At 57.8% G+C, this 25615-nt stretch overlaps 2 protein-coding genes across 6 annotated transcripts in view; one reads left to right on the forward strand and one right to left on the reverse strand.

Moving 5' to 3' along the window:
- Window positions 1–25615, reverse strand: part of RSPH14 (radial spoke head 14 homolog) — an 85848-nt gene that overhangs the window by 35585 nt on the left and 24648 nt on the right. The window lies entirely within an intron of this gene.
- The window catches only part of GNAZ (G protein subunit alpha z), a 53490-nt gene that overhangs the window by 22067 nt on the left and 5808 nt on the right, over window positions 1–25615 (forward strand). Inside the window, exon 2 of the mRNA XM_078336038.1 lies at window positions 1753–2925. Within this exon, the coding sequence (XP_078192164.1) occupies window positions 2203–2925 (723 nt within the window). The 5' untranslated portion in view covers window positions 1753–2202. The remainder of the gene's footprint in view (window positions 1–1752; window positions 2926–25615) is intronic.

The following is a 25615-nucleotide window of genomic DNA, read 5'->3' on the forward strand; positions in this document are numbered from 1 at the left end:
TAGGTCACACATCAGCTGAGGGCTGCTATGGAGGAGGACGAGGGCAAGGTGACGCTCACACTGACAAGCACAGAGGGGCAGCGACTGCTATTGGCTGTCACTCTCTGAGCACCAGGCTTGTGCTAGATGCTTTACTCATCACAGATACCTGTGGCCAGTGAAGGACAGGCTCTGAGATGGGAGTGAGTCGCCAGAGGCCACACAACCTGGGAGAGGCAAGCAAGGCATGAAGGATGAGACCACCGTGAAAGTGGTGGGGCAACATCAGGGTTTGACCAAGGGAGAGAGGCAGCATTAGAGCCTCTGGCTGTCAGAGCCTGGTGGGGATAGGGAGAAGGTGTGAGAGGCCACCGCCACTGCCAGGAGAGACCAGAACCTCTGCCCAGGGAGAGGACAGCCCACCAGGGGCCTGCTTCAGAGCAGAATTGCCAGGACTAGTGGTCAAGGTTTATGAGGGGCAAGGGACAGTGAGGGGCATGAATGGCAGCTGGGAGGATCAAGTGCCATTTGCTGAGGGTTTGACAGGTTGAGTTTCAGATGCTGGTCACACCCAGGAATTGGGGGTGGGGCCTTGGCTGTTGGGGTCTGTCTGCCTCAGGCCACCCAAGGGCCTGTCCTGGAGTTGATGGGTAGCATTAGAGGGGTGAATTCTGTCTCTGGCAGGATGGGAGGCTCTGTGGGTCTTTAGACAGGGACAAAGGTCGGAGAAGGAGCAAGAGGGGTGCCTGTGAGCTGGGTGGGGCTAGGCATCACCCTGGGCTCACAGCCAGGGGCAGAAGCCTGAGCTTTAGGCTGCCCCTTGTTGGGGGAAGCCTGGTGCAAGCACCTGGTAAAGTCACAGGGGCATCCTAGGGTGTGCCCCTCCCTGCTGGCAGGAAAGGTGGATGAAGATACAGAGGCCCTGAATCTCTGGGTTGGTGAAAGATTCTGCCTGGAACTGTGGGGCCTCTAGGCTACCCTGCCTTGCCCTGGCCTCAGTAATTATAACTACCCTTAGGAGCTACTGTGATATCTCCTGCTCTCCCAGGTGGATTTCACCACAGTGCCACATGCAGGCCCCAGTTCCCTGGCCTCAGCCCAAGCCCGCCTCTACCTCCTTCTGCGGGAGTGAAGCCACCCCTGCCCCCTCTGCTTGGGCACTTCACGGTGCTCCCCCAGCCTGCTGCCTCCACCTTGCTCTGGTCCCTGCCCATCTGCTGGCTCCTGGGCTGGCCCAGCAGAGTATTCTCTAGGGAAGGCAGGGGCCAGGTCTCCTTCTGGTGCTTGTCCTCCCTGATCAGCAATGACCCAGCTCCTGCGGGGTGGCGAGAGTCAGGGAGGTACTCAGTTATCCTAGGGCTGGGCCAAGGCCTGGACACCCGTGTGAAGCAGGGCAAGGTTGAGCTCCATCAGTGCTCTCTGGGAGGAGGGCCCCACGGGCATCACAGCAGGGTGACCTTATTGAATCCTAACTGGATGTGGCAGAAGTGAGTCCAGCATGGGGACTGGGTGGGAAGAGGCCTCACACACACCCTCCTCTACTTCATGAACCTGGCTTCAGGGAGACGGGTGAGGCAGCAGTAGGCATATGTGTATACCGTGGTATGGACACACCCTGCAGCGCCCCATGGAGGAGAGGGGGTTGGATGGATTGTTCCCAGCTCATTTTCTGAGGCCAGTCTCTGCTACTGTTTGCAGAAGAGCTCCCTTTCCCTGTCCAGCCGGAGGTGGGGCTGTGGGGAGGAGGCTCATGCTTTTCTCTGTGTTTGGCAGGTGAAGGGCTGGATGCACAGTGGGAGCCAGAGGCGGGGGGCTGCAGGGAGCACACCAGCGACCAGCCCTCCAAACCTCCGGCCACTCAGCAGCATCACCACAGCAACCGGCAACCAGACGGCAGCAGCCAAGGCAGACACAAGCGGACGGCTTCCCACCGTCGGCCGAGGAAAGGGAATGACTACGGCAAATCAGGCCACTTTGCCGACTAGGGAGGTGCAGTGTCACTAGTGGGGAGGGGCGGCCACCGCCCACTGCACGGAGCACCATGCCGGCTGGAGAAGAGGCGCTGGGGCAGGGGCTGCAGTGTGGCTCAGCCTCACCCCCCTGCTGGCACTGAGCGCCTCCAGGGCAGCTGGGCTATTATCTGCCTGGTCTCAGCATCCCCTGTGGCAAGAGGGAGAGGCACCCCGTCCTGTGCTCCTTGTCTGGGCCCGCTGCTGCCAGACCATGGGATGTCGGCAAAGCTCAGAGGAAAAAGAAGCAGCCCGGCGGTCCCGGAGAATTGACCGCCACCTGCGCTCGGAGAGCCAGCGGCAGCGCCGCGAGATCAAGCTGCTCCTTCTGGGCACTAGCAACTCAGGCAAGAGCACCATTGTCAAACAGATGAAGATCATCCACAGCGGTGGCTTCAACCTGGAGGCCTGCAAGGAGTATAAGCCCCTCATCATCTACAACGCCATCGACTCTCTGACCCGCATCATCCGGGCCCTGGCCGCCCTCAGGATCGACTTCCACAATCCCGACCGCGCCTACGACGCTGTGCAGCTCTTTGCACTCACGGGCCCCGCTGAGAGCAAGGGCGAGATCACACCCGAGCTGCTAGGTGTCATGCGGAGGCTCTGGGCAGACCCAGGTGCACAGGCCTGCTTCAGCCGCTCCAGCGAGTACCATCTGGAGGACAACGCAGCCTACTACCTGAACGACCTGGAGCGCATTGCCGCGGCTGACTACATCCCCACTGTCGAGGACATCCTGCGCTCCCGGGACATGACCACGGGCATCGTGGAGAACAAGTTCACCTTCAAGGAGCTCACCTTCAAGATGGTGGACGTAGGTGGGCAGAGGTCAGAGCGCAAAAAGTGGATCCACTGCTTCGAGGGCGTCACGGCCATTATCTTCTGCGTGGAGCTCAGCGGCTATGACCTGAAACTCTATGAGGATAACCAGACAGTAAGTAGGGCCTGGGGTTTTCCTCTGCTTGTTCCTGCTGTCATGGGTTCCCAGAAGCAAGAGGATTCGCAGGGTCTGGCAGAGTCGGCAGCCAGAAAGGGAACCAGGCGCAGGCCCAGCCCTGCTGCACGATAACTGAGGCGGCTCCAGCAAGGTGGGCGAAGAGGGAACAGTGTGTGGAATGCAGGTGTCAGGTCCCATGCCTGAAGTACTCAGGTGTGCAGGCCGCAGGGCAAGAGAGTATGAGGCTCCGCCAAGCATCTGGGGTCAGTCCATCTGATAGTTGGGCAAATCCATGAAGCTCCTGCCAGCACCAGTCTCCTTTTAGCATGTAGGTCCAGGAACAACAGCAACCCCTACAACCCCATCTTGAGCCTGACAGTCTGGCAGAGATGGGGTTAAGAGCTGTTTAGAAGGTAGAATCCCAGGTCCTGGTGGAGAGGGGATGATGAGGGGATGACGTAAAAGCAGGTATTGGGATTCTTTCATAGTGGCATGGGTGCAGCCCAGGGGAGACCTGGGCCCAGTGCCAGGTGGTGGGGGCTTGAGAGTGAAGTTGCTAGAGAGGGTGGGGAGCTGGGCAGAGCAGGGGGGCAGTGTGCACAGGCCCAGCCAAGACAAGGGGGTCCAGCACATGAGGAGGGGCCACATCCAGGAGTGTCAGCGGTGGAGGCTGTGGCAGACAATGGAGGGGCTGTCTTGCTCAGCAGGACACCCTGAGCACAGATTTCAAGTCTGCCCTTAAGAGAGAGAGAGGTCTTTGACCTGGGGATGGGGGAGTGGGGACAAACAAGGAGTCGTGAAGTTGTGGGTACCCTGGAACTGGCTGGGGGAGGGTGATACTGGGAGAAGAGGGCCCAGCCTCCCCACTTAGGAGCACTGGCCTCAAAGGTCACTTCTTCCTGCACCCAGTCCTAAGGCAGGCTTCAGAGGTCTTTGAGTTCAGCCTAGAGCAACACTGGTTCTGGCTTTGGACCTGTGCCCCAGCTAGGGAACCTGGACAGCTCCATGCTGTGGCCGCAGTGCTAAGAGCCTAAGTGTTCTAGCAGAGAGGCTCTTTGGCTTTCATCAGGCAGCTAGGGAGGCAGCCTTGCCTCCTTTCCCTTCTCACATCAGGGGTCTCCCTGGAACTGTGCCTAGGTGTTGATAGTGCATCTGGGGAGAACAAAGATGGGCGGGCTGCAGGCGGCTGTATCCACCCTGCTCCCAGTGTGTATATCTGTATGATCTCCAGGGTTCTGGCCCCTTACCCTGTGGCTTTCCTCAGTTCTGCCCCATGTGTGATTCTGGGCAAATGGGACCTCACAGCAGATCAGTGAGGTCAGGCTCCCTTGATGAGGCATGGCTATAGGCGGAGTGCTTGGGGCTGACAAGCTGCAAGGCAGAGTGAGGTGCTCAGGCTGGACCCCTGGAACAGTGCCATGGTGGGTCTGCTGGCCACCCTGCAGCTGCCAGTCACATGGGCTTGTACCACTGGCCCTCTAAACTTCTGCCCACTTCCGCTGTGTGCTGAGGCTGCTGAGATCTCATTGCCTTGAGGCCTTCCTGTTTTGGATCTGATGGCTCCCTCATCCATCAACTCAGTGGCAGGCATGGCAAATTCCCCAGGCACCAGGCCTGGCTCCCAAATGCATCCTTTGACAGGCCGTGCCCACAGGTATGCTGGACCCAGGAGGCAGGATACCTGGGCCTTGAGTTGGTTCCATGTTTCATGGAGGGCTTTGGCTGTCACCTTTCTGTTCTGAACTTGTCTGTGAGGAAATGGCCCTCACAGATGGGCCCAAGGCTAGACCTTTGCCTGCCCACAGCCCTCTCGGCTCTGTCTAGCGCATCCCTACCACCTTGCTGCCTCTCTCTCCTCTCCTCCTGCTCCAGCCATGGTTAGCTTGTTTTGCTCCAGCAATACTGCTCTGTCCAGCCTTAAGCTTATAACCATCCTGATCCCTGCTTCTCATCCCCCTGCCCTTATTCTTTAGGTCTCATCCCAAGTGACGCCTCCTGGGAGGCCTTTTCTGACCTAGCCTGGCAGCTGCACCCACCCTCCATCAAGGGATGCGCGAGCAAGCTCCTCAGGGCAGGCCCTGGAAGGGCCGGGTGGCCCCTGTAGGGCCTCACGTCTCTAGCCTTCCCTCTCCTGGGCCTGTCCCTGGGGAGAGCCATGGTGGGCAGCCATGGGCAGGGACAGCAGCCACTGGCCTGGCCTCAAGGATCTCTCTGAGGTTCCAGTTATTCAGGGCGTTTTGCAAAAAGAGGGGCTAGCAGCCAGGCTGGCATACCCACCACCATCACCCTGGTTTCTGGAGGCCTGGGGAAGTGGTTGTGCACCAGAAAAGGAAATTCTTGATGAGAAACCCAAGCAAGGCTGGAAATTCACTGGATTCCAAATGATTCTGACCTTTCATTCTCTACCAGTAATATCTGGAAATGGAGAAAAAACAGGCTGCTGAGGAAAGACAATCCCCTCCCGTGATTCCTCCCGCTGGCTGGGCTGGCCCCAGAGGTGGGCTGGCCCCCAGAGTGGTGCCAACAGTGAGGACAGCTCTCCTCCAGCCAGGCCAGGGGCCAGGGCAAGGCTGGCACAGCAGCTAGCATAGCGCTGCCATTCTCTGCCGTCTCCTTTTGGAATGTGCTGAATTGTCCTCCCTGGGCCCTGTCAAAGGCAAGGCAGCCAAGAACAGGCCATGCTCATTTTCACAAAAGCCAAATGAACCTTGGGGCCCAGTGCCAGGGCTCTGGACACAGCTCCTCATAACTCTCCCTCCGTGCTTAGCTCCCAAGGCCTCATCTTCCTGATGTTAGTGCCTCCCCACCCCCACGCCTGGCGAAGGAGCCACAGCCCCCCAGCCCACCCGCTGGCTTCTGCGTCAGCACGTTGCCAAGGAGAACGTCAGCATCTCTCGGCTCCCGGGTGTGAGGGCTGCAGTAAGTGCAGGGCAGCACCTCAGTGCAGGGAAGGCAGATTTCGGGGTGCCTGTAAAGCATGGCAGTGAACAATACAGGGAGCCACGCCCCTTCCGTGGCCATGGTTCTCATCCTCATCTAGAGGAATTGGCGGACCCTTGCCCTGACCAGGGCCAAGACTTGCAGGCATGGCCGGTACCCCAGCAGCCCCAAGCCCACCACCCAGCTGGGGTTTCCTCAGGCAGCACAGGAGGCCTGATCACAGCCCAGCAACGCAAGGGGGTTTTTCTGGTGCACCTGTCCCCTGAATGATCTTGTGGGATAGCAGCACCTGTTATTTTTGTCACAGATCGAGGCACTGAGGCTCAAGCACACAGCTGGCACTGACAGGCCCCTACCCCCCAAGTCCACAAAGACAGCTCCTGAGAGGCCATGTGTCACAGTACCCACCATGGTCCCCTCACTTGGCCAGGGCCATGGCAGGGGTTCTGCCCCTCCTCTTTAGTATATATTCACACAAGAGCCAGTCAACAAAGATGGTCACTCTGCTGTCCTAGGGAAAGGCAAAGTGGAGAAGCTGGCACCTACCAGCCACGTAGAGGGACAGACACAGGTGGCTGTGACCAGCAGAGCCCGGGTCTTCACTCAGCCCCACAGGAGGTCCCTGGGTTGAGGGGGGAGGTGGGCACTTGCTGCCCAACCTCTGCCCTTGCAGATCAGCTAATGGACTCTGCCGGCTGCCTAATGGTGTGGGATCCTTCAGAAGGCACTGATTAAAAGTCTGGTTGTAAAGTATCAAATGTCCTCATGTGGAAACCCACAGGGAGCTGACTGCCCATTTCCCGATGGAGCTGTCGGCATTCCCAGCCCTGCTGTGTGCCTGTTGATGGGTCTGCTATGCGGGCGCAAGGCTCAGGTGGGGGCCAGATATGAGGGTGAGCCCAACTCTCCAGCAGCACAGGGAACTGGGGGACAAGGAGGAGGCAGTCACACCAGTGCAGCCACAGCTTCAATTCTACGAACTTCATGCTGCCAGGGATACCTGCCCTGTCTTTCTAGAGCTGGCAGGCAGCTGTTCCGAGCACTGTCCCCATTGTGCTTTCATCTAGGACTCATGTGGTCACTTGGGCCCCACAGGCAGGCTGGGTCACAGCAAGGCGCACCGCGGGAGGCCTGGTGTCTCTGCCATTTATCTGAGAGACAGCTGGTCAACATGCTATCAGTGAGGGTACCCAGGGGACAAGGGATGTAAGAACATGCCTTTTGTGTGGCAAGTTCTGCAAGTGCTTCAGCAGCCAGCCTCCAGGCAGGTGGCCTCTGCCCAGCCCTGGATAATGGTCCCTTGTCCTGTGGCCATTGGCTTCCTGCAGAACCCCTCCCTACTCCAGGACAGGTCAGCATCCCCAGCACACCATGAGGGTAGGTCCACACCCACCCCATGGCCTGTGCTATGAGCAGAGGGCCTGGCTCACAGTGGGTGCTCTGCAGACTTTGCAGAGCAGGCAGGAGATGGTAGGCTTGGGAAGAGCTGGAGCTCCAGGGCCCTGGCTTCTGGGTGCAGAGCAGCTGGGACACTCAGCCCTTCCCGAGGAGACCCGGTGGGTGCTGGTCCATAACAGGAGTGTGTGCAGTGCCCTGAGGAGGGGCTGCCAAGGCCGTCCTGTGAACACATCATGTTCCTGCCACCCTAGCACTGTGAATTATCATTTAGCCCAAAAAAGGAGCTTGTTTTTGTGCCTTAAAAAATGGAGTTTTAACATTAGTGCCGTAAAATGGTATGTTGCGGGTGAAACAAGGTATTTGCCATAAGACAGGCTTGCACCTATTGTTGACAGAGCTGGTTATATTTGTCCATAGAGGGAATTACAAATGGGCAATAGCCAGATACCCTCTCTCCCCACCATACCAGGACTTAGAGTTAGAATATCCTTACGTATCCTTTAGTGTTCTTAACCAGCCAGCTTTGCAGATGGGGAAACAGAGGCTCAGAGAGGTTCCATCACATACCCCAGGGCTGAAACTCTGACTCTCAGGGAGGATTCTAGCACTGGCCCCTGGGAATTCCAGCAGCCTCCTCTTCCCTCTATTGGTCCCATATCCTGTGGGTGCTGGGGTACTCCAGGAAGGACCTTGGGGGTAGACTGGGTTCCACCCTGGGGGCTGCAGTGTAGCCAGCCTCCCCTCAGGAGAGTGGAGGGCAGTGACACCTGGGCTTGGGAGAGGTGAGTAAAGGTTGGTACTCCCCTCCTCCCCTTGTCTCCTGGCCCAGTCAGTGGCAGGACAATAGGGAGCCCTAGCAGAACATGGCCTCACTCTGCCTCTTGTCCCTGACCTGGTCAAGGGCATAGCTCTAAGCCAGAAGGCCTGCCGCCCTTTTACCAACACACACAGGTCTTCCAAGCAGCTCCTTCTGATCTTGCAATGTGCTGGCCACATGCAATTTGTCTGCAGCATCCTCAAGTTATTGTGACCCTGGAATAGCAGAGACCTCCTGACTAGAGCCAGAGGCAGGGCCAGGCTGGCACACTGGGCTCCCAAGGACCAGACGGCCCCTGTGGCAGTGCACCTTGAGAGGCTTCACAGAGGTGGGAGACAGAGAAGACCAAGCCCACAGCAGTGCCCTGATGGCACCTCCCCATGGCAGGCATGGAATTGGGAGCAGGGCTCAGCTGGCCACATGATTTTCCCAGCGAGCATCCCCCTCTAAGCTTGTTCTGGTTTCCTCTCTATGGCCTGTTATCCTTCCCCAGCACTGGAATGATGGAGCCAGCCTCAAGAGGGCCAGGCACACGCCCATAGCCGGACCACCAATGGCCTAGAGGCCCTGCCAACACTTGTGAACAGTTCCTGCCATCCCCTCAGCACTGACTCTCCCCATTCAAGTTCCCTTGCCTCATTGCCCGGCATTCTTCTTAGCCTTAACGGGGGCTATGGCCACCTCAGTAGGCCTTGAGCTGCTCTGAGCCTGTGGCCAGTGCTGAGTGAACGATGGGTATCTCTTCAACTAGGGTCCTGGGCTTTATGCGTGACTTCATGGGGTGCTGGCTTAGGCCCAAGATGGGAGAGGGATAAGCAGGGAGGGGTGGAGAAGACAGCAGGTCCTGGCACCTGTTTGAGGCCCTTGCTAGCCCTTCAGTCCTTGGGTTAGCTCCTTCCTTTATCTTCTCCCAGGGAGGAAGCAGCCACAAGGCCCCTGTCAACAGCAGGTCCTGTCACACTGGGAGCTTCCAAGGGTGGGGCCATTTCTTAGCCAGCCTTGTGCAGTGGCTCCTTTCCCTGGGGAGGTCCTTGGTCAGAGGTCAGCTGCAAGGCAGGATGAGACAGGGCCCTGGGCTCTAGCCTCATCTGCTTGGGCTGCCCCCACACCTGCTCTGCTTACATGGCCTTTTCCTTTTGCCCCCAACTCATCCTTGTAAACCTGGTGGCTCTGTGGTTCAATGCATCAGCATCCCTCCAAGACCTCCTGCTGTCTCACTAGAGGCCATTCCCAGGGCATAAGCTATCACTGAACACAGCAGGGCAGCAGCCAGGACACCAGCCCCATCACTCCATCTCTTCCACCATGATGACATTGCCAGGTGCCTTGGTAGAAACTACATGGGGATGCCCCTGATGTTCCTCAGATCTCTCAGGAAGGTGATTCTGCCACAACAGGCAGTCAGCCAGCCTGCACTCTGCTGGAGCCTCCTTTATGGGCAGGTAGGGGTCAGTCTCTTGCCCTAGTGCTGATAAGCCTGGAGGGAGGAGAGCAAGTGAGCTCTCAGCACCGTGCAGGGAAGGGCTGCCCCCTGCAGAGGAGAGTGCTGAGACCCAGGGCTATTGGTGGCAGAGCCTCCCTCTATGCATGCCAGGGCAGTGAGGGGCTGGAGCTGGCCCATACTGGCTCATGAGAGCTAATTTTTCAGTTTTTAGGATGTTTGTGAGGTGTTTGACATCACATTTGTGGTTTCAAATCAGCCAGGTGGGAGTAGTAATAGCCCAAGGAATTGGCAAATGCTACAAAACAGTTTTCTTCCTCCCCAGCCCTACCTGCATGCCAGCTGTTAGACCTTTACCAGCACACCACAGCCAGTGACTCCCAAGCCCAGCAGGGAGTCTCCAGCCAGTCTCAGTCACTGGTGTGTGGCCGGATTATCTGCTGCTGCCATCTTACTGAAGAGCCGGACAGTGTCCTTGCCTCTCAGTCCCCCTCTCTGCTTCTCCAGTGACACAGCTCTGACCCTGTGGCCGCATGGGTTGTGTCTGTTCGTGTTTACCCCACTGGAGAAAGGGAATTTACCAGAGCGGCAACTCACTTGTCCTGCCCTCCCTCCCGCTCTTCCTTGGTAGATTTAAGAGAACCCTACTCCACAGACAGCAACCTTGGATTGGCTAACATGAGACCACCTGCTAAAGCTGGGGGTCATCCGATGTTCTCCATCTGAGAGAAAACAAGCCCTGTGACATCCATGCAGGAAGCAGTCCTTGTACACCTAGCATGTGTGGGCCCTGGGCCTGACAAACTCAGTCTACCGACAGAAGCAGTCCTATCCCTTCCTCCCCCGAGGTCAGCTGGGGATGGCATCAAGCAGCCCCTGGAGGACCTGTGTAGTCAGGGCTGGCCTCAGGCTGGCTTCCCCGTTACCCACTAATGCTGGCCGCATGTTCACTGTGATTGGCCCTGAGCCTGCCCTAGGAAATAGTTGTCCAGGTCCAAAGAATCCAGGGGGGCCTCCTTGTCTCCAAAGACCAACTTTGCAGGAGAGAAGGGGGCCTGTACATTGGGAGCAGGGCCTGGGCAGATTGGGATGAATGTGGGGATGGTAATCTGATCTGGACCTTGCAGAATTCAGTCAAGGCTATGGGGAACAGTGGGGACAGCCAACAAAGGCAGGACTGAGGGGGCTGTGGGGGGGTCGTGGGGAGCATAGTGCCCTGTGGCAGGGGTGATGGAGGACCAAGCGGCGTAAGATCCAAGTGTGGGGGGCAAGGTCCCAGGTGTAGTGTCCAATCCCTAGTGTGGCCCCAGGTGGGTGTCGCTGCCTGAGCACCCTGTGATGACAGAGCCAGGGTTTAGCCACGGGTTCGTGTCCCTCCCTGCTCTGCCTCATGATCAGGCTGGAGGCTCACAATGATGCCCTCTCTGTTCCAAGACCTTCAGGGCAGAGCTGCTTCCCACCCCACATCCCTTCAACCTGCATCCGCTAGGCCTGCCGAGGCCAACGGGTAATTAATTTCCTGAGCGCATTAGCTCTGCTCAATATACACACATGAGAACAGCTCTGGGTTTTAAGACATAGATTATTATTGTTTTAAAGGATTTGTATAATCCAAGAACTGAAAAACAATTTTCCATTATCTAGAACAGACTCCAAGGTGGAGGCTGAGAGTGCTGGGGGCCTTGCTGACTTGGGGGTCCCCAGTAACCAGTATAGATGGGGGGATCTGCCACTCAGGGGAGTCCCATGACTGGTCCTGAATAACACAAGAGCACAGTGAGGACAGGGTCTGGCAGCGAGGCTCTGGGCTGAGGATGGGGTCTGGCAGCGAGGCTCCGTGCCGACCAGATGCATAGCCCTCTTCACCTGAGGCCCCACAGGCTCAGTCTAGTTTCTGGAGGGACTGGAATGCCAGCTAGGGGGCATGGCCCTGGGTATCTCAGGGGGGACACCCAGTGTTGGCCAGGTCAGAGTGAAAGGTGCCCCTTCTCCCTACACATGACTTCCGTCTGGACAGTAGACAAGCTCAGGCCAGCCCAGGAGCCTGGCTGCAGCTCACCCTAATCCCTGCTTCATCACGCCTCTTGGTGGACATGTCCTCAGCTCATGTACTTTCTCTAATTTCATTAATAATGAAACGAGAGTCAGCTGGGGGCCCTGGCCTTGTGTCCGAAGGTCCCCAGCTCAGGTGGGCCAGGGCCAGGGCCACAGCCTCACACACCTTTTCCTGGCCTGTAGCAACCACGGGAGAAGCACAGCAGCATCCTGACCAAGGGGCCCCGGAGCCTCCAGGGCAGCTTGGCCCAGCTGGAGGAGTGACTATGGGCAAGTCCCTGCCCCACAGGGCCACCCAGCTCGAGCAGGAACAACCCAAATATGTTTTTTTAAAAGATGAATATTTTTGAAAAACCTTTTTGGCCACAGGCAGAGGTTCCCCACTGGGAACTCTCCCCCTCCTCCCAGTTTCTCATGTCCCTCCCAGGAAACAGCCTGAGCCTACTGCAGAAGGGCTCACAAGCCCTGGTGCCTACAGGTATGGGTCTGAGGCTACAGTGCGAGCAGCCAGGAGTGCAGAGTGTCAGGCAAGGGTGTCAGGCTTGGGTTCCTGGGCATCCTCTGGAGCTGAAACTAGGAGGGGTTTCTCACACTATGGCTTCTTCCCATGGTGATGGCATGCAAGCCCCTGGCCAGGCCTGTGTCTGTGTTGACAACTTCCAGTCTACAACACACCTGTGTCTTGCTATTTCTTAATTTCCCTTCAGTGACTGACACTGGCTGGTGGGAAGGGAGGGGGCCAGTTTACTTAAAAGCAGCAAGATTTAACACAAAAACAAATAGGAAACAGTTATCAGCTGAAACAGAAATGGATGGGGCCTTTGGAAGAAGCCAGTCCTCCCAGTTGGGCAGGAGAATATATGGGGTCAAGGTGAGAGCAGGTGGGACCCAGGTGCTGAGGGTGCCCAGGGCCTCCCTTTCTGGGTCAGTGTGAAACCAGGGAGCAGGACACAGGAGCTCCAGACCCTTTCAGAGCAAGTACTGCCAACCTTGGAATTTTCTTTCCCAGGACTAGGAGTCTTTGAGCATTGTTACATCACCAGCTCTGGTCATGTGATACCTGCCACATATCACACTTACCCTGAGGCTCTGCCTCCTCAGCAAGTTTGACCAACACCTATGGGAATAGGGAGGGTCCCATTTGGATCTAAGACCCCTGTTAGAACAAAAAGGCAAAACAGAGTGACATGAGGATGAGGCAGGTGGCGCCTTGGATCTGTGCTGGGGAACAGCACCCACCCACCTGCAGGGCTGGATAGGGGCGCCAGCATCCTGGAAGCTGCACACAGACTTCTGGGAGAGCCCTGCCCACTGGCTGAAGCCCAGCTGAGGCATGAGAAAGTGCTCTGGGTACAGCACCGTCTCCAACTCACACTGGGCCCTGGCTCTATGGGTGGGGCACTGGCCTGGCTGCAGCCATCTAGACTGCCCAGGTGGAGGTTGGCTCAGCAGCACAGCTCCAAGGCTCCCGTCCCTCCCCTGGCTATTGAGGAGTTAGGGCAGTTCTGGAAGTACTCTGAACCTCAGGCTGTGGGATAGCATGTGTGTGCTGGCTAACAGAATCATGGAAAGGGAAAGGCCGGAGATGTGAGCCGTTGTCAGAGCCTGGCCCAGGGTGTGCTGCTGCACGGCGTGCACAGCCTCTAAGCCTCCCAGGCCAAAGAGGATCCCCACCACACAGACGAGGAAACTCAGGTTTCAGTCAAAGTTGTCCCTGTAGCAAAGTGGGGGGCCTTCTGACCTGGAGGTCCTGCCCAGGAGAATGGGCTGGGCTCGGAAGCAGCCCTGTGCTGGGCAACAGCGGCCACCCACCTTGACATTATTGCGGGTCACCCCACCCCCTCACGCTGCACACATAGGAAACCAGGGAGGGCAGACAGGACTGCCCAGGCAAGGTGGCAAGGCTAAACTGCAGGAGGTGGGGAGCAGCTCACTCCGCTGTTTCTGGCAGGTTCAGAGCCAGGGCTTTTCAGGCCATTAGAGTATGAGCTAGGGCTTTAGCGGCAGCCTGTTATCTTGTTTAAACAGCCCTTGCTGTTTGAAGTGGCAAGCTTGGCTGGTGCTGTTACTATGAACATTACAATTGTCACCGGGCATAGTTGCATGGAGGAGGGGGCCACCGGCAAGCAGCAGCTCTGACTTCTGGACTCGGCCGGAACACACCCCTGCCCCGGCCACTACCTCAGAGAAGACCCATCTGTCACTGGCCTGGGACCTACAGGCCTGAGTACTCTCTAAAATGGGCCCCTCCCAAGCTGCCCGTGCCCTCCTGAATAGCCCTGTGGGGGTGGGTGGGGGCAATGGCCTTTCTCATCCCCGGAGAAAAGTTGTGGGCCTCATGAAAACCCAGGGCTTGAGAGTGTCTGAGGGCAGGAGTTGTGGCTACCCCAGGTTGTCAGTCTTCCTGTGCCACTCGATAGTCTCCACTTCACCCAGGTGAGTCCTGGAGGTGGAGGTTGGTGCAGCAGCACCTGGGGGCCTCTGTCTGCAGGCGGCAGCAGCTGGGGTATGGGGAGCAGGAGCTGGGGCAGGGGCAGGGCCCCCAGCACAGTGTTCCAGCAAGAAGCACAGGAACCCACCAAGGGAACACGACAGTGGTGTCGTGTCCTGGGGCCTCTGCACGCAGAAGCCCAGGGGTTTGGCCACAGGGTGCAAAAATAAAACCCGCAGTTTCATTACCCAGAATATAGGATCAGATAGTTCCTGATCGTGTTAAAGCCAGAAGAGCACCTACTTCTCAAATGCCTTTTCAGTCTGTTCTGCCAGATTGACCCACTGACCGACGAAGCCGCAGTGAGGAAGGACACAGACCAGCTGTCACTGGAGGGCCAGCCCAGGGCAGGGCCTGCTGTGGGGGAGGGAGGCCCTTCAGAGCCTCCTGTGAGTGCCTGTCACCCACCCCTGCCACAGCCTAGGCATCCCCAGAAGCAGTGGGATTGGCTGTGAGGCCTGTGCTCCCCACCCTGACCCAGCCCATCTGTGGGCCAGGGGCAGTTACACCTATGCAGAAGAGTGGGGCCAGGGGCACACAGGGCTGGGGAGCAGCCAAGCAATCCCAACCCCTGCCCTCATACGCAGCTGCCAGGCCAAACACCTGCAGCACACGCCATCTGGCCCTGCCTGCCATCCACGCCACGCTGGGCAGAGCTGGGGAGAACAGTCCCCAAGCAGACAGCACCGTGCTCATAGGCAGACCAGGGGCAATGAGAACAGGGGCCATTGGTGCTAAAAACTGTGCAGCAAATTAAAAGGGTTGGGGTTGTGACTAGGGGTTACTTCAGGTGAAGGAGTCTAGTAGCTGACCAGCCACACAAACCCAGAAGAGCAGCCAGGGCAGGATAGCCCAGCAAAGGACTCAAGGCAAGGGGAATAGGAGCGGGAGTCAGGAGGTGAGCTGGAGAGGGGCCTGGATCACGCAGCCTGCCTTGGAAGGTACTGGAGGGTTTACACAGGAAGCAGCCCCAGAGCAGAAGCAGGTAGACAGATCCTGAGGAGGCATGACTGGTGAAATGGGAAGGAGAATGTCCAGGAGGTACCCTCATGGGGCAGAACTCAGAGCCACAGCCCGAAACTGGGCCCTCTGCATGCTGTGTACCAGGACTCCAGCTTCCTGCCTGGTAGGCAGTGTCATGGCCTGGGCCCTTCTCCCTGGCAGGAGTCAGCTCCACTTGCCCCAAGTGTTAGCATCCTCTGCCTGCTGGAGAGGGAGTATCCCTCTTTGGGGACTCAGTACTCCAAAGTCAGGATTTCACGGTGCTCTTCTCATCCCTCGGGGCAGGAGAGTGCTCTGCACACTGCAGGAGTTAATGATTTGTCTGGGAGTGACCAGCGGTCCAGAGGAAAGGTGCTAGGAAGACATGGAGGCTGCCAGGAGAGACTGGGCCTGAAGCTCAGCTCCATATCTGGTGTGTCATCTTAGGAAGAGCAGTGTCTTCATGAGACCTAGGCAGTGCCTGGGTGGGAGACACTGGGCTCCAGCCTCCTTGGAAGGCCTGTTGACCACATTTCTCTTGTGACTCACTTCACTGTCACCCAGAATAACTGCTGTCTCACAGCTGCCAGGACCCGAGTCTCGGGGTAAGGTAGAGTTCAAGGAGAACCAAGGCAGCCCTAGTGGGCCTGGCAGCAGAGCCAAGGGCAGCCCCACCAGAGCCATAGAGCTGGCCTTGCTGACACCCAGAGGCCAGGGTGGGCCTGCCCTCCCAAGCCCCAAGCTCTGCTCACACCCTCAGGATTACACCCTGCCTTGCTAGGGGATCAGTTGCTGCTCCTCTCGGGCCTTTTTTGGGGGTCCTCAATCTGAAGCGAGCCTGGGAGAAAGGGAGTTGGGCAGAAGAGGGGCAGATGCTGAGCCAGGTGGGGGTCCCAAGACCAAGGGGACCGACCCCAGAGCACGGGTACCCAGGGCCTGCACTTGGGAAGCCTTTGGCTGGGCCAGGAGACACAAGAATGAGGCAGTGTGGAGTTGAGAGCTGTGAAGTGGCAGGGAATCAGTGCCAGGAGCTGAGGTGTTCACGCTGGAACAGAGCCCTCTGTGCAGGCAGGGCTGAGCCTGTCTCCCTCAGCATCTCAGGTGCTCACAGAACCACGGAGGCAGCAGGGCACTGAAGGCCAGGCTTGAGGAGTGGATATAGCTGCCCCAGCCCTGGCAGCTGTGGGAGTGGTGGCTGCCCTGCGAGAGAAGGCTCAGAGCACAGGCAGGCCTTCTGCCCCTGGGAGGTAGGACCCAGCAGTTAAGCAGGCACCAGCCCCCCCACCCCACCTCTCCCAGGTCCTCAGCCTGGTTGTCAGCACCATGTGCCTTGTGCTGTCCCTACAGACTGGCTTCAGGGGCAGGCAGGAGCTCACTGAGTCATTAGCCCTTGTTAATCTAATTCTCCAGTCTGTCAAGGTAGCATTGAGGTTTGTGGGAGGAAGAGGGAAGAGCTAACCAGATTGGACTGGAAGTGACCCTGGTCATCCAGCTTTGTTGCCAGATACCTCCCCATTTCCTGAGGCCAGTAGCAGCAGGAGGATGACCAGGCCTCAGAAATGGTTCAGGCTGTCTGGTACTCTCCTTGGGGAAAGGGTAGTGGGCCAGGCAGAGGGGCCAGGTAACCCCTCTAAGACCCACTTTCCACATCTAGAATGGAAATGTTTCCAGCCTCATAAGCTCAGGAACACCTCACAGCCACTTCTCAGAGATGAACAGAACTGGAGGACATCACGGCAGCCCCCACATGAGAGGAAGTCTAGGCTGACAAGGCCACAGGGTGACAAGGGCGAGCCACATTCTGGAGCCCTCCCTCCAGTGTCCCTTCAGTAACGAGGATGCCTCCCCTCCCACCAGGAGGCCCACCCCACCCATGATGCTCCAGCCAGGAACAGGTCACCAGAGGTCCTCCCCTCTCCTCTGCCCACTGCCCTGTCTCAGGGCACAGCAAGCCACATCCTAGAAGAGACAAGAGAACAGGGTACCCTCCCTCCCAGAGACCCTTCTCCCACCACCTGAGCAGATGGGCAGTGAACAGTGTTCATCTGGCCAGCCAGGCTGTGTGCCCCTATGGGGGGACAGCTGCCGCAGCTCAAGTCAGCAGCTTCCTCCGCCACTGTTCTGTGCTGTGGTGTGAGACTCTGAGGGTGAAGGTGTCCGCCCTGGTTGTCCTGGAAACAGCAGTGCATCTACAGAGAGTTCATGCTAAGCTCAGCAGAGGGAGGGAGCAGCTGGCCTGGGAGTCAGCTATTGCCATTGACTCCGGAAAGCTTAGCGTTGGGAAGGACGCAAGCACACGGCGCAACTCAGGCCTCCCTGCCCATCATCTTTCTTTGGGCAGCTGCACCATGGCCGTGTCTGTCCTCTTGTCCATTTGGGGCCAGCGGCAATTCCATCTAGGTACTGGGTGAATCAAGCACAGGGGCACTGCCTCAGAGCCACTTTGAATGAGGGGACAGGATAGCATCAGGCTTCCAGCAGGGGATTGTCAGTAGCTGGAGAGGCCTGTAAGCATGAGCAGAGATGACTCATGCCTCCTCCACCTGCTCTCATGCTGATCCTCTGCCAGGGAGTGGCCTCCCTGTCTGCCTGGTTTTTGTTTGTCTGCCCCTCTGTCTCCCGCTCCCATCACCCGTCATGCATCCTAAGCTCCTTGAGAGCAGGGAAGGTGAAAAGTGGCAGAGCCAGAGGCGCTCTCCTGTGACATGGCTGGCTGTCCATTGAGCAGGGGGTGTGGCCACAAAGCTCCCAAGCCCAGGCCAGGGGAGAGAGGCAAGCACACTGGACTCAGTTCCACCTAGCAGCAAAGAGAGGCCCAGAAAAGTCGTGAGTGCTTAGGGCAGGGCCCATCTGTATAGGATATGTTGGGACCTGGAAACGGAGACATCAAGACAGGCTTCTCTGAGGTCAGTGGTGACGCCAGTGAGGGGAGCTCAGGCCAGTACCAGCTGCACGAGAGACACCAAAGCACTCCAGGGTCCCCCAAGGTTACTTTAGTAGAACCAAGTGACCATCTTGAACAAACAGCTTATTTTACTGAGGCAGGAGCTGTGGCCCAGAGGAGGAAGTGGCATGCCCAGGGCCTCACTGCAGTTTGGTGGTAGAATTAGATTCCAGAATACAGGATAGCCAGCCCCTTCCTTAGGGAGCCAGCAGGGCCTTGGGCAAGCAGCCAGGCTCCACAGGGCACCCAGGTGCCCAATAGACGCCCCTTTGGACTTAACCCTGTTTGTGACAGCCCTGGTCCCTGACAGTCCTCAGATCCCAGGGCAGTGGACAGTGGGCTGTCTGAAACCCAAGTGTTCCTTGTTTCAAAATCAAAGGCATCTGATCACAGAGCATGTCCCTAGGAGCATGTCCTGAGAAGCCGGAGAGCCCAGTGCCCAGGTTCCCATCCTTAGACCAGTCCTCCTTCCCTTGCAGCCCTAGTCTCATTCACAGCAAGACTGGACCCTTGGGAGTAACCAGGAAAGGACAAGCACTGCTCCTGGCATTCATGTAGGGACCAGGAGGGCCTGAACACAGGCACCCTCAGCCTCCTGCCTTCACCCAGCAGCCCAAAGGAGGGCTCTCTGAACCCCCAGGTCTCACTTCTCTCCCACCACCAAGAAAGAGGCTTCCAGCTGCATTTCTGGTTTCTGAGGGGCCCTTCTGCTTCCCCAACTGCCACAGCCTCAGGCCCTGCCTGGGAGTCTCTAGAGGAAGCAGAAGAGGCATCCTTCACCCACCCTGCCCCCAAGCACACCAGGCTCTAGGGCCTAGTACTCACCAGGCCGTTTGTTCTTTGCCTCCCAAGACCCTGGGAGGTCCAGGGACCTGGTCATTGGCAATGCCTTCAGCCGGGTACATGGTTGAAGAGATGTGGGGAGTATGCCAGGGTGCAGCCAGGAGGCTGGATGACCATAACCAGGAGTACAACAGCCCTGAGGACAGCGGGTCTTCGGCCAAGGCAGGAGGGAGAGATGGACACCTAGCAGGAGACTGGGCTGAGCTCCTGGTGGAGCCAGGGTGGGACTGCGGCAGGAACTCCCTTCTCCAACAAGGACAGGGCCACATCCTGAGAAATGGAGCATCAGACAAACACCGGGGGCGGAATGGCAAGTGCTCAAGGTGAGCACAGCACAGCTGCAGTGGGGGACCTGGCCGGGGGTGTCTAGAGATGGCCACCATAGCCAAATCCAAAGCACAGGAAGACCCTTTGTGGGGATAGGGACCTGACTGCAGGGAGCAAGGAGGTGGCTGATGTGGACCCACCAGGAAGGGAGGGGCCTGGGCTGGGGGCCCCACAGCTCCAGCTGAAGGGAGCCACCCTGTGCTGTGCTGCACCACGGAACACCAACCAAGAGACCAGGAGCAGGGAGTGTTCTGTTAAGAACACCCAGCTTTCAGTTCTGTTGTGGCCCACCTTTTACCAGAAGAAGGAGTCCTGCTCTGAGCACAGCAGCCCCCTCTGCCTGGGATCTCCAGGCTAGCACCCTGGCCCTGCGGCTGACCCTGGCCAGTAAGACACATGTTAGACAGCTACCTGGACCCAGTGCCCTGCTGTGGCTGCAACTCCCCTGGAAAGAGAGCTGAGTGTTCTAACGTTGGCTAGCGCCACCTGGCCCTGTGCCCAGGCAAGGCCCTGCTGGTCCCAGCATCCTTCTCTCCCACAGACCATACCCCGGCTCCCACCCCAGCACTCTGGCCAGCACTGCCTCCCTGTGTCACAGTCCTGTCAGCCCCTCACACACTGGCTCCCAGCTGCTGCCACCCACCTTGAGCTGCCTCCGATAGCCTCCTGCCTGTACCCGTTTGGCCTGAGGGTAGATGTGGGCCAAGAACTTGCACCTGCAAGCTCCCCCAAGGAGGAAGTGAACTCAGGAATTCCTGATGAGGATTCCAGGACTGGCTCGGAAGCACGGGGCTGCAAGCATATAATCTATTTCCTTTGCTGCTGACACCGTCTTTGGAGTTGTTTTCCTCTGGTGTCTTCACTGTTCCACAGCTGCAGATGCATCTAACACCAGTGGTGCAGGGACACCAACACCACAGATTCCTCCACCATCAGTGCATGGTCTGATGGTGGGGCCCACTCGCCCTCTCCCCACTAGAGAAGTCTGGGAATGCCTGTGCTCCAGACCACCTCAGCAGCACTCAGAATGACCCAGGCAGGTTGCAGAGGCTCCTGCCCACCAGGCCCAGCACACAGGGCTCTGGGAAATGGAAACGGGCAGTCAGTGCCGGCTGAGGACGGAGGAACGTTGGTCACTGTGTCAACAGTGCCCCATGTCCTTCCAGCCACACTGTGCCCAGCAGGCAGCTCCACTGAGGTGTCCCCAAGCTTCCACCACAAAGGGAGGCCCAGAAGGGTCTGAGGCTTGGCTGGTACTTTATGAAGGGTAATAGCGTGAAGCCCATCTTCATATGAAACCTCTGCCTCAGTCAGGGTGCTGCCCTCCGAGCCTGGTACTCAGTGGCCCTAGCTGGCCAGGCCTGGTTGCTCAGCTACAGGCTGGGTGGCCACGGGGCTGGCCTGTCCGTGGTGAATGAAGCGCATTCATGTCTACAGCCCAGCCCCACAGTTCTGCTCCCAGCATGAAAAGCTAAATTCATGGTTTGGATGAACACTCGCAGCTTTTCTACAATTGGGCTGACTTGAGCTTTTCAGTCTGTAACAGAACTGAAGACTTGTTCTACAGATGAGGAAACTGAGGCCCAGGGTGGGACAGTCGGGGCCCAGACCCACCCTTTCCAGCAACGAGCCTGCATCTCCATGCCTCTGGGCCTCTGCTGGCCCCTCCTGCGATACCTTCCCTTAAGGCCCATTCCAAACGTCCTCCTCTGTATCAGCCCTCACCCGCTGCATTCCTATGGTGTGTCACCTGTCAGAGTCGCAGCTGGCCAGCACTGTCTGCAGCAGTGCCAGCTGTGCAGTCACCTATGCCTGGGTGTGGGGACTAAGCTATCTTTGTGTGTCCTACATCAGCCCTCAGACCCCTTAAGAGGGAAGTATGCTTACATAGTGTGTGTGTTGGAGGGGGACAGGTTCAGAACAGCTGGCAGAGCAGGAGTTTGGGTGTGTGTGTGTGTGTGTGTTGGAGGGGGACAGGTTCAAAACAGCTGGCAGCTAGCAGAGCAGGAGAGTTTGGGCCTGTGTGTGTTGGAGGGGGAACAGGTTCAGAACAGCTGGCATCTGTGTGTGGGGGGAGTGGGGAGGGGGACAGGTTCAGAACAGCTGGCAGCTGTGTGTGTGTGTATGTGTGTAGGGGGACATGTTCAGAACAGCTGGCAGCTGGCCGAGCAGGAGCATTGGCCACTCCACCAGCTCCAACATTTCATCCTGCCTGTCCCCAGCCACCTTGTTGAGAGCAAGGCTGTCTGCTTGCCTCCATCCCTGACACAGGAGCACTTGGAGAGCCTCTGCCCAGGGAGGCAAGGAAGAGAAGGCACTGGGGGCTACCATGAAGGGATCTCAGAAGTTGGCAGAGCTGAGGATTCCAGGTCACCTGTATTCCAGGGATCATGCTGGTTCCAGGAAGAGCTGAAACTTTAATGTCATCTGTACTTTATGTGAGGTTTGAGGCCCCTAGTTGGGCCTGCTGGCCTTGCCCTGTACTGTTGCCACTGCAAACTGCCTGGGGTCCTATGGAGTAAGGACCTGGTAGAGAGTGAGTGGACAAGACCAAATGGGTCAGGACAGAGCCTTCCCTGGCCATGTCACACCGCCACCACCCACCTATTCCCCAACACGGCACATTTCGGGAGCCCTCACCTAGCGGAGGTGTGTGACAAGCCTCTGAGCTAATAGTGTATGTTCAGCCTGAGTAGGTGTTTGCATGTGACTGCCCCCAAACCACTGATCTTGGGATGAATTCGGGCTGCATGGATTCAGGGTAGGGAGGTGAAAGTCCCACCATCTCTGGGGTATGTGCAGGAGTCAGGGTTTGGGAAGAGGTTGGACTGAACCAGTGTCCCAGAGGACTGCCTGCCTGCTGGGAGCTGACATGGGAATCTGGGAGTGCACCTGGCTTCCTGGAGGGGTGCCCAGAGAGGAGCAAGGAACAGGCCCAGAACACACCCCCTCCTACAACAGAAAGGTGGGGTGACCCTGCAGGGTGGCCTCCTGCACCTCAGTGACCTCTAAGGCAGAAGGTACGTGAAGCAGGCATGAGGCCCCGAGCACTGCTGACCACTCCCACAAATGGGGGGCCCCACCTGAGGTTGGGGGGCCAGGGCACAGGTTTCAGGCATTTTCACTGGGTCTTTTTCAGTTTATTTTCTAAACCTCAGTCTGTTTGAAGCACAGTACATGGTTGTTCACTTCAGGAAATTCTGTTCAAGTTTTTACAGCAGAGTTACTCATTCCTTCATCTCTGCGGAGGGGAGGGTGGTGGTCATCATCACCACCTGGATCCCCCTGCCCCCAGGGCCCTGTGTGAAGATGACAAGGCAGTGGGGTTGGCCAAGAGCCTGGGCCTGGCCAAGCACACCTGGAAGGTGCCACACCTGTGCCAGATGGGGCCCCAAGGCCACTGGGGTCCCACAGCAAATGACAAAAACAGTCAAACTGTCATGCCTGCCAGCCTCTGTCATGTGCTCACCATGCACCCAGGACTGCATCTATGTTTGTGTTCTCCTGGGTAAGCCTTGCTTTGTGAAGCTGCCATGACCTCCGTCTCCTCACTGAGGGACACAGGGCAACAGACTGCCAAGGGGTGATGCACTAGCATGGGGCAGGGCTGCATGAGGGGCTGAGGGGCCTTCTGGGGGCCACTGGCCTGCTTGAGGCACGGTGAGTTATGGGAACGAGGCGTAACTTGGAGGTGGGGCTGGGGATGCTAAGGGAGAAAGACCACCTGGGTCATGAAGGGTCGGGCTGCCCAGCTGAGGGATCCAGAAGCACAGAGAGGATGATGCGGCTGCAGGCCTGTGGTGGGGTACCTGGGGACATTCGGAGTACAGGAGGGAGAGCGCTTCAGAGCAGGCCAGTGCCCCTCTCACCCATCCCTGTCCCCAGGTGGTCACTGAGCCACCACCTGCAGGACCTTGGTCTCAGCAGGACACCTGTGGTGGCCGGTGAGGCAGGAACAAGAAGGACACCCCATACTCTAGACTCAGGGAGCCGCAAGCCCAGCACAGGGTGGAGTGCAGTACTCAGCACTGGGTATCTGTCAAGGTGGGGTGGAGTGGACTGGGCTTCAGAATGTTAGAGGCCCTGGATGAGCCTCTCGCCTCCCCACCGCCAGCCCGGGCACTTGTCCCACACAGCTGCCTCGGACGTCATTCGCTGGAAAGCCATGAGTGCCTGACGGGGAAGTGGCAGGGCGTGGAGAGGTGTTTAGGCTGTGACAAGGGGATGCTAGCTCCAAAAACAGGCCCCCAGCCCAGAGGCGTCTTAAAATGCAAATACACTGCACCTGGGAGGGGGATAGGCCCCAGGCTAAGCTGAGGAAGTCTGGAGGATGCCTCTGTTCCCTCTCCCACCACAGGCTACGTCCATGAGCTCTCAGACCAGTAGGAGGCTGACGCTGGAATACACGCACACCTGCTGGGGGACCTGTGCCCCTCAGCTCCAAAGTGCAGGAGCCAAACTCCAGTGTTCATGTCAGGTCCTGTCCAGCTGGGATGCAGGAAGACAAAGACAGCCCTCCTGTGACCCAGCATGAGGGCCAGACCTGTTACCCAGGAACATCAGTAACTGGAAGAGCTCAGCCCAGGACTTGGGGCTGATCTGTGTCCCACAAACAGATGGACTAACTGCAAGGAGACTGACCTAATGGGGAATGAGAGAGGGACCGAGCCAGAGGTGAGGACACAGTATGTTTTAAGTAAGGTCCAGGAGGCTGCAGGCAGGTGGAAACATGTTCACCATTCATTGCATCTCTGGGCTAAGGGGCCACAGGAGCCTCCCAAAGAGCCAGGCTGACCTGGGTAGGCCGTGTGGCCAGCACAGAGGTGTTGCTGGCTGAACCCCTGTCTACAGAATCAAGGCCTCTCCCCCTCCATCCTGCTCAGCTAGCCCTGCATTTGGGTAGCCTTCCCTCAGTTGCCTCATGTCAAGGGAAGGCAGGTCTTCCCATGAGACCTTGCAGGTGAGAGGACATCCCAGTGTCAAGGCAAAGCACAGTGGGTGTGGCACAGAGAGGGCCCACTGGGGCGGCAGTGGTAGCCACAGGGCAAGGCCCAGCAGCTCTGGGTTCTTCTCATGTCAGCACCCTTGTGCCTTCTCACAACAGTCCCAGCACTAACAGATGAGGAAACAGGCCCAGAGGAGAGAAATGATTTGTACAGGGTGCAGCATGCACCAGCAGTGAGTAAACCCCAGACCCTGTGTTCATGGCCAGGGACGTCTGCTCCTTTGTGTCACCAGGAGAACCTTGGTGGAGAATCAGGAGTGAGGGGCGTCAGCCCCCAACTAACCAGGCACAGGTTCCTTTCTGCTCCCTACCTTGCCCCGGCTGCTGGCCTAGGAATGTCCTCCCAGGTGCTGGACCTGGTCCATCAGCAGCCTGGCAGCCATGTTCAGGGTAGATACCCCAGACTTACAGGCCAGAAAGCTGGAAGCCCTTTAGGGATGGGCTGTCAGGTCCCCTGCTGTGGTGAGAAAGCCATGACCTGGAGCAGAGTCCCTTCCACAATCATAAGTCTATTGGGACCTGTCTGAGCAGGAGCTCTCTTCTCACAAATGGCCAGGAAATTACTTCCACACCACCCCAGGGACTGTATCCAGCTGCCTGGTGGCCAACAAGCCTTGTTACAAATCACCTCACTGTTCCCTGACACCAAGCAGTGAGATTCCCAGCATTGCACAAGCTTCTCACGGGAATTGTCTGCTCCATGTTATTTATATAAATAAATGAGCAGACAAACCCCAGCCTCCTAGAAGATGCCATCTCACTGGTAAGCAGGTCCTGGAGAGACCAGGATGAGCACTAGAACCCTGGGCTAGCATCACAGCAATGAATAGTGGATGTGTTTCTACCCCCTCCCTGCACCCACTGCTGTCTTGGCAGCTATAGAGGTGAAGGTAGGGAGGGCTTCTCACCAGAAGAGGATGCTATGGCAGTTGGAAAACACCAGGCTCTCAGCTGTAAGTCACCCCATCTCAAGGCCTTGAGCCCCATGTGTGAAGTGGGAAGCCCTCCCCCTTGCCATGGGGTCATGGTTGGCAGAGGCGGCTCCTCTGAATCTGGGGTCTGTCAGGCTAATTGGGGAAGTTACTGCAGGACAAGGGGTGACGGACTAGCGTGGGGCAGGGCTGCATGACTCCAAAGCTGCATCCGGCTTTGCCCCAGTGGCCCAGGAGACATAGGTGGGCTGTACCATGATGATGTTTAACCCTGCCACACCAGGGATGGCAAAACCCCACACAGGCCAGGAAGGAGAATGGAGCCATATCTACCAAGGAGGAGGAGCCAGGGGAGCCCACAAAGGCCAGATGGGTGCAGGAGGCACAGGCCAGTCATGTGTTACAGGGTGAGCAGAGCATGGACAGGTCAGAGGGCTGCAAGGCCAGGCCCTGAAGGCCAGCAGACGGCATGCTGGGGCTTCATCCCTCCCATACGCATGCTAGAGTCAGTTT

Source organism: Callithrix jacchus, chromosome 1, assembly GCF_049354715.1.
Source record: "Callithrix jacchus isolate 240 chromosome 1, calJac240_pri, whole genome shotgun sequence".
Taxonomy (NCBI): Eukaryota; Metazoa; Chordata; class Mammalia; order Primates; family Cebidae; genus Callithrix; species Callithrix jacchus.